Here is a 14,032-nt window from a genome sequence, read left to right as displayed (position 1 = left end):
TCTGTCATCCTTCTTGGATCTGTATTCTCCCCACCCACCCACCCCAGAGTCTTTTACTTTGGTGCAATATGCCAATTCCAGTTCAGGTTCTACTTGTGTTTTCTTTTCTGATCTTGTTTTTCAACTTCTGCCTGAGAGTGAGATCATCCCATATTCATCCTTCTGTTTCTGACTTATTTCACTCAACATGATTTTTTCAAGGTCCATCCAAGATCGGCTGAAAACGGTGACGTCACCATTTTTTACAGCTGAGTAGTATTCCATTGTGTATATATACCACAACTTGCTCAGCCACTCATCTGTTGTTGGACACCTGGGTGGCTTCCAGGTTTTGGCTATTACAAATTGTGCTGCCAAGAACATATGTGTACACAGATCTTTTTGGATGGATGTGTTGGGTTCCTTAGGATATATCCCCAGGAGAGGAATTGCAGGGTCATAGGGTAGGTCCATTTCTAGCCTTCTGAGAGTTCTCCAGACTGTTCTCCACAGAGGTGGGACCAATTGACATTCCCACCAGCAGTGCAGGAGGGTTCCTTTGACCCCACACCCTCTCCAGCATTTGCTGCTGTTACCTTTTCTGATGTATGACATTCTCACAGGAGTGAAGTGATATCTCATTGTAGTCTTGATTTGCATTTCTCTGACAATCAGAGACTTGGAGCATTTTTTCATGTGTTTCTCAACCTTTTGGATCTCTGGTGAATATTCTGTCCAAGTCCCCCCCCCCCATTTTTGGATGGGGTTATTTGTTGTCTTGTTGTTGAGTCTGGCAAGCTCTTTATATATGTTGGTTATTAAACTCTTATCTGATGTATGACATGTAAAGATCTTCTCCCATTCTGTGAGGGGTCTCTTGGTTTGGGTAGTGGTTTCTTTTGCTGTGAAGAAGCTTTTTAATTTGATGTAGTCCCATAGGTTTATACTTGCCTTAGTCTTCTTTGTAATTGGATTCGTTTCATTGAAAATGTCTTTAAAATTTATGCAGAAAAGAGTTCTGCCAATATTTTCCTCTAAGTATTTGATAGTTTGTGGTCTAACATCCAAGTCCTTGATCCACTTGGAATTTACTTTTGTATTTGGTGAAATACAGTGGTTCAGTTTCATTCTTCTGCATGTTTCAACCCATTGTTTCCAACACCATTTGTTGAAGAGACTCTGCTTTCCCCATGTAATAGTCTGGGCCCCTTTGTCAAAGATTAGATGTCCATAGGTATGGGGCCTCATTTCTGGGCTCTCAATTCTATTCCACTGGTCAGTGTGTCTATTCATGTTCCAGTACCAAGCAGTTTTGATGACAAAGGCTCTATAATATAGTTTGAGATCTGGGAGTGTGATGCCTCCAGTTCTGTTCTTTTTTCTCAAGATTGTTTTGGCAATTCTAGGTCTTTTCTGGTTCCAGATAAACATTTGTAGCATTTTTTCTATTCTAAAAAATGTGCTTGGGATCTTGATGGGGATAGCATTAAATTTGTAGATGGCTCTGGGTAATATATTCATTTTGATGATGTTAATTATTCCGACCCATGAACATGGAATATCTTTCCACTTCTTTGTGTCTTTTTCAATTTCTTTGAGTAGTGACTCATAATTTTCAGTATACAAGTCTTTCACTTCTTTGGTTAGGTTTACTCTAGATATTTTATTGTTTTTGTTGCTATAGTAAAGGAATTGATTTCTGTATTTCAATTTCTTCTAACTTAGTGTTTGCATAGAGGAATGCCACTGACTTTTGAATGTTAATTTTATAGCCTGACACCTTACTGTATTGCCTGATGATTTCCAAAAGCTTCTTGCTGGATTCCTTAGGTTTTTCCATGTATACTATCATGTCATCTGCAAATAAGGAGAGTTTGACTTCTTCTCTTCCAATCTGTATCCCTTTAATTCCTTGCTCCTGCCTGATTGCTATGGCAAGAACTTCCAACACTATGTTGAATAGTAATGGTGATAGTGGGCATCCCTGTCTAGTACCTGATCTGAGTGGAAATGCTTCCAGTTTTTCACCATTGAGTATGATGTTGGCTGTAGGTTTGCTATATATAGACTCCACTATCTTCAGGAATTTTCCATCTATTCCCATTTTTTGTAGTGTTTTGATCATAAAGGGATGTTGTATTTTGTCAAAGGCTTTCTCTGCATCTATTGATATGACCATGTGGTTTTTGGTCTTGCTTTTGTTGAAGTGGTGGTTCACATTGATTGATTTACGTATATTAAACTAACCTTGCATGCCTGGGATAAACCCCACTTGGTCATGATGAACAATCTTTTTGATATACTGCTGTATCTGGTTGGCTAGAATTTTGTTCAATATTTTTGCATCTATGTTCATCAGAGATATTGGTCTGTAGTTTTCTTTTTTGGTTGTGTCCCTGTCTGCTTTTGGCATCAGGGTGATGTTGGCTTCATAGAAGCTGGCAGGGAGTATTCCAGTGTCTTCTATCTTCTGGAAGACTTTTAAAAGTAGAGGTATTAGTTCTTTGAAGGTTTTGTAGAATTCATTTGTAAAACCATCTGGTCCAGGACTTTTATTTTTGGGGAGATTTTTGATAACTGTTTCAATTTCATTAGCTGTGATGGGCCTGTTCATGTTATCCACTTCCTCTTTACTTAGTTTTGGAAGTTGGTAGGTATCTAAGAAATCGTCCATTTCTTCCAGGTTCTCTAGCTTGGCGGCATATAGTTGTTCATAGAAGCCTCGCATGATATGTTGAATTTCTGCGGTGTCTGTTGTGATATCTCCTCTTTCATTTACTATCCGATTTATTTGGGTCTTCTCCCTTTTTTGTTTTGTGAGTCTGGCTAAAGGTTTGTCGATTTTGTTTACTCTTTCGAAGAACCAACATTTACTTTCATTGATCTTTTGTATGGTTTTCCTATTCTCAATGTTATTTATTTCTGCCCTAACTTTAGTGATTTCTGTCCTTCTGGTTGCTTTAGGGTTCCTTTGTTGTTATTCTTCTAGGTCTTTAAGATGTGCAATCAGGCTGTTTATTTGTGCTTTTTCTTGTTTCCTAATGTGTGCTTGTATAGCTATGAACTTCCCTCTTAGGACTGCTTTAGCTGTGTCCCAAATATTTTGATAGCTTGTGTCTTCATTTTCATTGAACTCTCGAAACATTTTGATTTCTTCCTTGATTTCCTCTTTGACCCAGAAGTTGTTAAGAAGTGTACTGTTGAGCTTCCACATTTTGGCACTGTTACTAATCTTTTGCTGATTGTTAAGTGTTAGTTTAATTCCACTGTGGTCTGAGAAGATGCTTGGGATGATTTCAGTGCTCTTGAATTGGCTGAAGCTATATTTGTGGCTTAATATATGGTCTATCCTTGAGAATGGCCCATGTGGATTTGAGTAAAATGTGTATTCCAGTTTCTTGGGATGAATCACTCTGAAAATGTCCAATAGTTATAGTTTATCTATCTCTTCATTTAGCTCCCTTATGTCTTTACTGATTTTCTGCCTGGATGATCTGTTAAGTTGAGAGAGTGGGGTGTTGAAGTCCCCTACTATGATTGTGTTACTGTTAATATATTGCTGTAGCTCTTTCAGTAGTAGTTTGATGTATTTAGATGGTTTCTCATTGGGTGCATAGATGTTAATAATTGTTAAGTCCTCTTGATTGACTGATCCTCTGAGCATTAAGTAGTGTCCATTCCTATCTTTTTTAATCTTATCTATTTTCGTCTATCATGTCAGATATGAGAATAGCTGCTCCTGCCCTTTTTTGTGGGCCATTGGCTTGTATGATAGTTTTCTATCCTTTCACTTTAAGTCTGTGTTTGTCTTGTTGATTTAGGTGGGTTTCCTGTAGACAGCATATTGTTGGGTTGTGTTTTCTGATCCATCTTCCTACTGTGTCTCTTAATAGGTGAATTCAGGCCATTGACATTTATTGATATCAAAGATTGAAGCTATTTTAACACCATTCTTGTAGAGTTTTAGAGTGTTTTGATATATGTCCTATTTGTGGTGGTCTGGTTGTTTATAGGAGACCTTTCAGAACTTCTTTCAGGGCAGGCTTGGTGATGGTTGATTCCTTCAACTGTTGCTTGTCTAAGAAGGTTTTGATGCCTCCATCTAGTCTGAATGACAGTCTAGCAGGATATAGTATTCTTGGCTGAAAGCCTTTCTCATTGAGCACTCAATAGGTATCTTGCCATTCTCTTCTGGCCTGTAGTGTTTGTATGGAGAAGTCTGCATCCCGTGAGTACCCATTTATTGGGGAAACTGACGATCCTTCCTAGCCGACTGAATCCACATGGATCCCAGTCACTTTCAAATCCAGCAACAAGCAGACATCAGGCTCAACCTGACGCTGTTGACTGGCTATGGATGAAGGGCAAATGCTAGAAGAGGAAGTCTGCTGCTAATCTTATGGGTTTTCCTTTGTAGGTGACTCTTTGTTTTTCTCTTGCAGCCTTCAGGATCCTTTCTTTATCCTTATTCCTTTCCATTCTAAGTATGATATGTCTTGGTGTCTTTAGGTCTGGGTTAATTCTGTTTGGGACCCTCTGGACTTCTTGAATTTTTATGTCTTTGATGTTGTCTAGACTAGAGAAGTTTTCAGCTACTATGGCCTGGAAAATGCTTTCTTCCTCTCCTTCTCTTTCTTCCTCTGGTATGCCAATAATGCGTATATTGTTTCTTTTGAAGTCATCCCATAGGACTCTGTTGTTGTTTTCAGCATCTCTTAATCTCTTTTTGAGCTCTCTTACTTCTTTTTTAGTTGTCTCTAATTCATCCTCAATCTTGCTAATTCTGTCTTCAGCCTCATAGATTCTATTCTCTCTGCCCTCTACTGTTTTCTGGAGTTCATCTATTTTGTTGCCCTGCTCTGATACTGTTTTAGCTTGTTCAGCTAGTTGCATTCTTAGCTCAGCAATTTCAGCTTTTAGCTCTCTAATAACCATGAGATAATTAGTATTTTCTTCCATATTCTCATTTGTTGTTCCTGCATTTCTGATTACAATTTTTTCAAATTCTTTACTCACTCCTGTTATTATTTCCTTAGCTAATGTTTGGATGTTATTTTGTGCTTCACCCTCTGGAGGACTTTTAGCTGGACTCTTGTCCTGGTTCGATTCTCCAATATTTTTTCTTGTTGTTTTAACCATTTTATATATTATGTTATGAGTTCCCTTTATCAGTACTTTTCAAATTATTGATCACTATTGCCTGGATTGACTTGTGTCTAAGTAAGTTAATTAAAGGGTCCACAGTGGTGGAAGTTAACAGTTATTTCAATCCCTGAGTTGGAGCTCAGTGGTTTAAAAGCCTCTTTCTTTCTTTTTTTTTTTTTTTTTTTTTGTTTTCCTTCCCTGTAGGCTATGGGAGCCTGAGGGCTTTTAAACTATCAATAAGCTTCTTAGCTTAATACTGACTCCTGACCAAGAGATAAAGCAGGGTGTGGCAGAGATAATCCAGTGGTTATACAAAGAGACTTTCACAGCCCCTCAGCTATGCCACCGAGGTATAGGTCTTCTGAGTTTCCTGGTTAGATCTCTGTCCCCTGGTGTCCCTTCCTGTCGCTGCTCCAGATTCTGAGGGTAGTAGCAGTGGAGACTCAGAGTTGTACTTGGTGAGTCTCTGGGGAGTCCTCTCCTCCCTTAAGCTGTCCCCTTGTTGGTGGAGCAGACTGGAGGTGGTGTCTCAACTGATAAACTGCCGGACTGTTAGCAGTCACTTAATCTCTCCTTAGGCTCCTCTCTCCTCTCTGTCACCAGCCACACGTGTTTGTACTCACCGGTGATTTACTGGGTTCCTGTGGTCATTCTAGGCCTGTCTTGTTTCGGTCTGGGTGGTCTCCTTTGGTATTCCCAGTTGATATGGGAGAGGAGAGAAAGCGATCTGCTGCTCGTAGCTCCGCCTCCAGAAGTCTAATCCCCTAGATGGAGTATTTTTCATAGTGCTAGTTTTTACCAGATTTCTCTTAGACCCTTTTAGAAGAATGACAGACTATCAATACCAGGAATGTATGCAGCAGTTTTAAAAGATATGCATCTATTAATATGAATTTGTGAGATCAAATCCAGACTGGGACTCCTGTTGAATATTGGGAAGATAATTATTACTCAGAGGCTGAAAGCTTATCAATCTAAATTAACCTATAGATTGTGTCTGTATTTATGAACAAAGGATTTCATGAATGCTTTTTTAATCACCAGGAGGAATTGTTTTCAATGTAGACACATAGAAATGTTTCCACAGTTACAGTCTTTGATTGGATTTGGCAATTCCTTGATGCAAGTTGGTGCAGGCTTTCATTCTTATCAGACTTAGTGCCACTTAGACTCGAGACAGGAGGGGCAGAAGTGGGGGTGTGGCTAAGAGGGTAGATAATAAACCTCCAAAAGGCAGTGAGACTCTTCGGTTCTTGTTGAATGTTTGTTGTATGATTGAGAGGGTAAAGGAGGAGGGGAGTGGCTTGGATGGTGTATGCTATAAAGACGGAGCAAACAGACTAGGAGGCTTGCAGTCACACAAATAGAGAAGGACAGTGTGATCAGAAAACTAGTCAGTAGACTTAGGATCCAGAAGTGGGGCTGGAGAAATAGGACAGTGGTTATGGCAAAAGACTTTCATGCTTTAGACGCCAAAGGCCCCAGGTTCAATCCCCAGCACCACCACAAACCAGAGCTGAGCAGTGCTCTGAGAAGAAGAAAAGGAAAGGATTCCAGAAGTGTTGCTCTCATGCACTTTTGGTCCTTTGTCCAGCCGCAACTTACCGAACCCTGAATCAAGCCAACAACCTTAGACTTCCTGCAAATACCTACAGTGAGAACAGTAACAACAGCAAATCAACTTTGCAGGTGGAGGTTGTCATCAGAACCTGTCACTTTTCATCAGTGTAAAAGGGCAGGCTTGTGCAGTAGGTTTTATTTTGTCACAAGTATGTCTCAGTTTACACTAAAGGTAAAGCAGCGTACTACGTATTGTGCCATCGGGACAACATGAATCTGATGTGCTGTGAAGCCTTTCGGCTTAGACACCTTATAGATCAGTTTGGAAGCCTTGTGAGCGGTGAAGCAGGGCTGCAGGTGTCTCTGTCTCTGTCCTTCTCTGTCACCCCTCTCCCCTGGATTTCTGTCTGTCTCTATCCAATAAATACATAAAGATAAAAAAAAACCAGCTCAGAGAATCCTTAGAGATGGTTGGTTGCTGTGGCACATTCTTTGAGTATCATTCCTTTATACAAGGTTTCTCTCGCTCACCTACTGAAGTGGAAGGACAAACTAATGCTCGTTGGCTAGCTGTGTTGCTAGTGTATCGCCGTGTTGTGCACCGTATCAAAGATGTGTATCTGGGGCCGGGTGGTGGCACACCTGGTTGAGTGAACATGTTATAGTGCACATGGACCCAGGTTTGAGCCCCCAGTCCTCACCTGCAGGGTGAAAGCTTTACTACAAGTGGTGAAACAGTGTTGTAGGTGTCTCTATGTCTCTCTCCCTCTCTGTCTCCCCCTTCCCTCTTTATTTCTGGCTGTCTCTCCAATAAATACAGATAATTAAAAAAAAAAGATTTATAAAGATGTGTATTTAAGGGCCAGAGAGAGAACTCACTGGTAAGGTCTATGCTTTGTCATACACATACCGAGGTTTGAGCCCCAGAGCTACATGGGAGACTCTGACACCAGAGGAAGCTCCAGTAATGTGGTGTCTCCATCTCTGTCTTGTCTGAATGAAAAAGCTGTCCAGACTTGGTATAATTGCCTATGCTTGAGGCTTCTGCTCTGCAGAAGAAAAGATGTGCATTTTAAATCTCATTTGCTGAACATTTTTTGTTCTTTATGTGTCCGGTTTGCACTGACTATAGTTCAAAATTAGATCACTATGCTAAATTGCAAATTCCCAAATATCGTTTTTCATCTCATCCGTAGTCTTACTTACCTCTGTTAAAATATGCAGAATTATTTGCCAGTTAGTTGGCTGAAAATGAGCTTCCTTCAGCCTCCTGGAAGCTGGTATTACCATACAGATCGTTTAATGACCACTGGAAAGTACGTCAAAATACATATGAAACCTTTTGTTATTACCATAAGAACTCCATCTATTTTAGCTTAGTTAGTTGAACTTTTCTATTTAAAATGTGTTCTTATTCTGGCAACTTGAGTAGAAAGGCAGCTTCAGGGTCATTCTTTTTTACTGTGCAGTGGTTAAGCTTGACGTTGCAATGTCTCCAGCTCTGAGCTGAATATCTGCAATGTAAAAATGCAAATCAAGGAGTTTATGTTTTTGGTTATAAATGAGCTCTTTGTCTTCAAATGTGTTCTGGAAACTATAGGAATAAGTGCACACACAGACATTTGGAAGTTACTGAGCCAGTCAGAGCCTTGTAACGAGAAGTTCTGAGGGTTGACATGTAAAGGTACATCTTTGATTTTTATAAACTATGAGGCTAGGACATACTACTTAGAGAATATGCAACCTACCATGCATAATATGCGCAGAATATAAAATTTATTTTACAAAGACAGTCAGCAAGCTCATACAACACTGTCCTTTCACAGTCAAGCAGCCTTCTGACACGGCCAGTGTCAGTTTTACTTGCGTTTAGCTACCAAATGACTCTCCAGTGATAGCTGAGGTCAGGCTCTGAATGGACCCATTTGTACCACTTTTGGTTAGTCTCCATCTGTTAGTCACCGTGTAGACATAGAAAGGTCTTAGTGCTTTTCAGATTTTACAGCTCTTTTACATAAAGGACATTGATTTTGTTTTCTGGAAGAACTGTTGTCTGCCTGAGTGGAGGACCATGGGAGGCTATTGAGAGGATTTTCAGTGAGATACTTTCTCCTCAGACAACTAGAAATCTCTTCCAGAGACAGCCTCTTGGGTAGGGAGTGTGGGGGGCAGGCGGGCTTCATTTCTGTTATAAGGCCAACTCAAAGAGACAACCTGGTAAAAGCTAGTGTGAATTAGTTTTCTCCCTAAGAGTAACCCTTTTCTCTAATTCTGTATTATTGAACAGAGTTTGCCTTTGTTCTTATTAATGAAAAATACTGGCTGTTGATTTTACACTAGTGTTTTTCATATTTATTAATGCTAAATATAAAATAATGCTGACATAGTCTGTCAATATATAAGGTAAAGAGTGACATCCAAATTCAAAAGGAAGAGGTAAAGCTAGCTTTTGCAGGCAACATGATCTTGTATGTAGGAAACCTTGTGGGCCCCAGGCAGTGGCACATTGGGCAGAGCACATATGTCACAGTATAGAGGGATCCAGTTCAAGCCTCCCATCTCCACCTGTAGGGGGAAGCTTCATGAATGGTGAAACAGTGCTGCAAATGTCTCTCTTTCCCTTTTTCTCTCTCTCTCTTTCTCTCCCTCCCCCTCAGTTTCTGTCTCTATCCCAAGTGAAGAAACAAAATTTAAAAAATAAAATACTGAGAAAAGAAGGGAAACAGAACAATAAACTTTGCATTAAAAAAAAATTCCACACAAAACTATTAAACTAATATAAGCTTAGCAAAGTAGTAGATATGAGCAATATGAAAGCTCAATTTTATTTTTATATAGTAGGAATAAGTAATCCAAAAATAAAATTAGGCACATAATTCTGTTTACAAGCAGATCAGGAATACTCAGGATTGTATGTAAGACTCATATACTGAAGACTGTAAAACATTGTTGGAAGATAATCTTAACAAATGGAAGGACACATCTGGTGTTCATGCATCAGAAGACTTAGTTTGTTAAGATCTCAGTGCTCCCCATATTGGACAAATTCAACACACACACACACACACACACACACACACACACACACACACACACACACACACGAATAGCTAAAGGAGGTATTGGGGGGGTGGTAAAATGGGGAAGAAGAAAAGAATGGAGTTGTAGGACTTCTGGTTTCAAAACTTACTACATAGTTACATCCATCAAAACTGTAATACTGGTGTGTGGAAGACACAGCAGAGATCATTGGAACAGAATTGGGAGTTCAGAAACAGACCCTTACATTTACGATTCATTGAGTTTTGGTTTCAAGACACTTTTCAATATGGAAAGAAGAATCTTCAGCAAATGTTACTGAGGTGACTGAATGTCCACATACAAAGATCACAGGCCATATTTAACAATTAACTCAAACTAGATAAGAAGCCTAAATGCTTTTGATCTAGTGCAAAAACTATAAAAGAAAAGCACAGGTATGGATCTCCATGGCCTTGGGTTTGACACTTTCATTTCATAGATATGACACAAAGCACAAACAACAAAAGGAAAAATAGGTAAGCTGGGCTATAGCGACATTAAAAAAACTCTCGTGCTTCAAAGCACTCCATGAAGGATGTGAAAAGATGGTCCACAGAGTGAGAAAATTATTTTTGAATCATGTTTCTGGGAACATATTTGTATCTTACAAATTCAGCAAGACAAAGAACCTAATTAAAAATAGAGCAGAAGGGCCAGGAGGTGGCATAGTGGTTATGCAAAAGACTTTATTTTCTTTCTTTCTTTTTCTTTTTTTATTGGGGAATTAATGTTTTACATTCAACAGTAAATACAATAGTTTGTACATGCATAACATTCCCCAGTCCCATATAACAAAACAACCCCCACTAGGTCCTCTGTAATCCTTCTTGGACCTGTATTCTCCCCACCCACCCACCCCCACCCCAGAGTCTTTTACTTTGGTGCGATGCGCCAATTCCATTCCAGGTTCTACGTGTGTGTGTGTGTGTGTGTGTGTGTGTGTGTGTGTGTGTGTGTGTGTTTCTCCTGATATTGTTTTTCAACTTCTGCCTGAGAGTGAGATCATCCCATATTCATCCTTCTGTTTCTGACTTATTCCACTTAACATGAATTTTTCAAGGTCCAACACCATTTGTTGAGCAAAAGACTTTCATGCCTGATGTTCTGAGGTCTCAGGTTCAAACCCTGGCACCACCATAATAAGCCCCAGCTGAGTAGTGCTCTCTTGCAAAGAAAGAAAAACAGGGTTTAAAGATTTAAGTAGAAATTTCATTCACAGGGTTTAGGCATGAGTAGCGAGCACAGGAAAAGATGTTCAACATTATTAGTCATCAGGGAATGCAAATGAACACTAGATTGAGATTGCATCTACTGGGATGACAATAATTGACAAAATAGGTGTCACCAAGGATGTGGAGAAATTGGAACCCCCATAACATTGCTTTTGAATACTGTGAAATTGTGCAACCCTTTTGGAAAGCAACTTGCTAATTCCTCAAAAAACCAGTGTAGAATTACCCTATGACCCAGCCCAAAACACCTGCATGCTCATTTATGTGGAATAGTCAAGAAGAGTAACAGCCTAAATGCCCATCAACTGATGAAATGGACAAGCCAGTTGTGGTGTAGCCTCAACTGGAATGTTATTCCATCATAGAGAGAAATGAACTACTGACCCATGCTGCAATACGAATGAACCTTGAACAGTGTGCTGCAGTATACATGCAGTATGATTCCGCTTACGTGGTTGTCCAGAGTAAGGAGATCCATAAAAAAATCAAGTAGATTAGTGTCTGTCAGGGGGCTGGGGAAGGTAGGCTTGGGGAGTGGCTTCTGAGAGGTACAGAGTTCCTTTCTGAGGTGATAGAAACAGTAAATTTAGTAGTAGTGATAGCTACACGGCTCTATGAAAATACCCCCCCAAAAAAAAAAAAGGTCCCACTAAGTATGCACTTTAAAGGAATGGAATAGTTAGTGCACGTGGAGGGTGCACTCCTTTGCCACGCGAACTGCTCAAGCCCCCACGGCACTGAAGGAAGCTTTGGTGCCCCCAGCCCCCACCTCTCTGTCTATCTTTCAAAACAGTGACCTTGATTGCATGTGAATTATTCCAGTAAAATGAATTCAAAGTACACTAGATGCCATTCCGTTAGAAAGCAGAATAGCCTGTTAGCTTCTAAGTCACACTTCCTTCCTCACGGTCACATGGTCACTCTCTCACTTTGCTGAGAACTGTGCTCACATTTTACCTCCTCACAGAGATCTTCCCTGAACACCTGCCGAGAGTAATGTCCTCTGTCTTTCGCTCTCTCGCCTTCTTACTCTGCCATATATATATAATAAAAGTAATTTAAGTATATATAAGTAATTCAGATATATATGTATACACACACACACACACACACATATCTGCCATAAGTGCCAGCAGCACTTCTTCCCACCTGACCAATTCATTTGCGCTTTATCAGCTGCCCCCTCACCTCCACCCACCACACGAGTCTAATCCAGAGGAAACTTAGCTCCTTCGCACGCTGTGGCATCTGTGTGCCCAGAGCACTGGCCGCCATGAAGTTGGTGCTCATTAGATGGCGAGTCAGTGAGTAGACGGGCTCTGTGTATTCCAGAGCTCAGACAGTGCTTTTCTTCTCTTGTTTGGCTCTTTTTTTTTTTTTTAATATTTATTCCCGTTTGTTGCCCTTGTTTTATTGTTGTAGCTATTATTGATGTCGTTATTGTCAGATAGGACAGAGAGAAATGGAAAGAGGAGGGGAAGACAGAGGAGGAGAGAAAGATAGACACCTGCAGACCCGCTTCACCACTTGTGAAGCGACCCTCCTGCAAGTGGAGAGCCGGGGACTCGAACCAGGATCCTTAAACCTTGAGCTTCGTGCCACGTGCGCTTAACCCGCTGTGCTACTGCCCAACTCCCTCCTGTTTGGTTCTCACGGACTTAGTCCCTTGTGCGAATTCCTCTGATGCTGCCTTTGTTTGACACCAACTTCTACTTTGATGTTAGTGTTTGTGTATCTATCTCATCTATGTGATAAATCTTGACTATACATTGTCTTATCTTTTCCTTTTCCCAGAACAATCTGATACATAGTAAGAATAAGCAAGTACTTATTACATATCTGTGAAGTTTTGACTTAAGCAAATTGGAAAACTCAGAATGTTTTGAATTTTAGAGTGACAACCCTCTATTTTATATACGTGGCATCTGGTATTCAGAAAGGATTTCAAAGACATTTCTTTTAATGCATCACCCACTTGTTGTACCCAGCAGTATCCACCTAGAGACTCTGATCATGAAATTGGGCAGTTCCTCATATCCAAACCTGAGGAAAGAAACTTCTCATTAGAAATCTCTCCCTTTGGGGCCGGCTTTCTCTCCCTCCCTCCCTCCCTCCTTCCCTCCTTCCTTTCCCTCCCTCCTTCCTTCCCTCTTTCTTTCCTTCCCTCCTTCCCTCCCACCTTCCCTTTCCTTTTTCTTTCCTTCCTCTTTTCCTTCCTTCCTTCCTTTGTCTGTTAGCTGTAAGGTCATGTTTCTCATTATAGTGAAGCTGCAATTGCAAGCTCGTTTGCAATGAACTCGACTAATGTTAATGTTTACTGTAAAACTAGTCCTATTCCTTCACCTCATCCTGATTGAAGTCAGAGAATCCTGGCTAACTTTTATAAGAAAAGGAAATCAATATTGTGAACACATGATCTGTTTCTACTGTTACCCGGGCAGTGGTGCTCACATGCTGTCACACTAGTTTTTTATATTAGTCATGGCTTTGTAGTCATTTTAATCCTGTTTTTTAAAAATGATTCTCGTGATGTGATCAGTAGATTAGAGACTTAAACATTAAATTCTAGTATCTACCTGCTACCCAGCAGTAGACTCAGGACTGGACTTAAAACACAGCATACACCTTTTAGCAGCAGCTTTTGCTGAGTTTGCGGCTGCTGACACATCACTGTAAGATGCTGTGACAGTAGAAGGGAATACTATATAGTAGAGACAAATAGTTTACAATGTGATTGAAAAAGACCCCATTATGCTGAACTGTTGTGTGATGTGAGATTTTCTCTTATTTAAATGTTGCTAAGGATTTGAAGCGCTCATTACCAGCTGGACTTGGTCTCTCAGAAACCCAAATCACATCTCACGGCTATGACAGTCCCAAAGAGGGGGTTATTGACGCAGGAACATTTGAAGGTAAGAGCTCATATGTGTTTAAAGATGGCTGGAGTAGGGGATGGGTAAAGTTCACATGTTGCCTTTGTTACTGAGACATAAGAGTTAACCCTTATTCTGGGACAAAACACCAGTTAGAGCCGT

At 40.3% G+C, this 14,032-nt stretch overlaps 1 protein-coding gene across 8 annotated transcripts in view; it reads left to right on the top strand.

Annotated features, from left to right (window-relative positions):
• The window catches only part of ARFIP1 (ADP ribosylation factor interacting protein 1), a 123,188-nt gene that overhangs the window by 38,345 nt on the left and 70,811 nt on the right, over nucleotides 1–14,032 (top strand). For 7 of the 8 annotated variants that reach the window (XM_060178943.1, XM_060178948.1, XM_060178945.1 and 4 more), the window contains one exon: nucleotides 13,801–13,909. The exons of the other annotated variant lie outside the window; for it this stretch is intronic. In XM_060178943.1, coding sequence (XP_060034926.1) covers nucleotides 13,801–13,909 — 109 coding nt within the window. The remainder of the gene's footprint in view (nucleotides 1–13,800; nucleotides 13,910–14,032) is intronic. 8 annotated transcript variants of the gene reach the window in all.

This window comes from Erinaceus europaeus, chromosome 19 (genome assembly GCF_950295315.1).
Source record: "Erinaceus europaeus chromosome 19, mEriEur2.1, whole genome shotgun sequence".
In the NCBI taxonomy this organism is placed as follows: Eukaryota; Metazoa; Chordata; class Mammalia; order Eulipotyphla; family Erinaceidae; genus Erinaceus; species Erinaceus europaeus.
The sequence above is the reverse complement of the archived record's forward strand: the minus strand, read 5'-3'. Positions and strand labels throughout refer to the sequence as shown.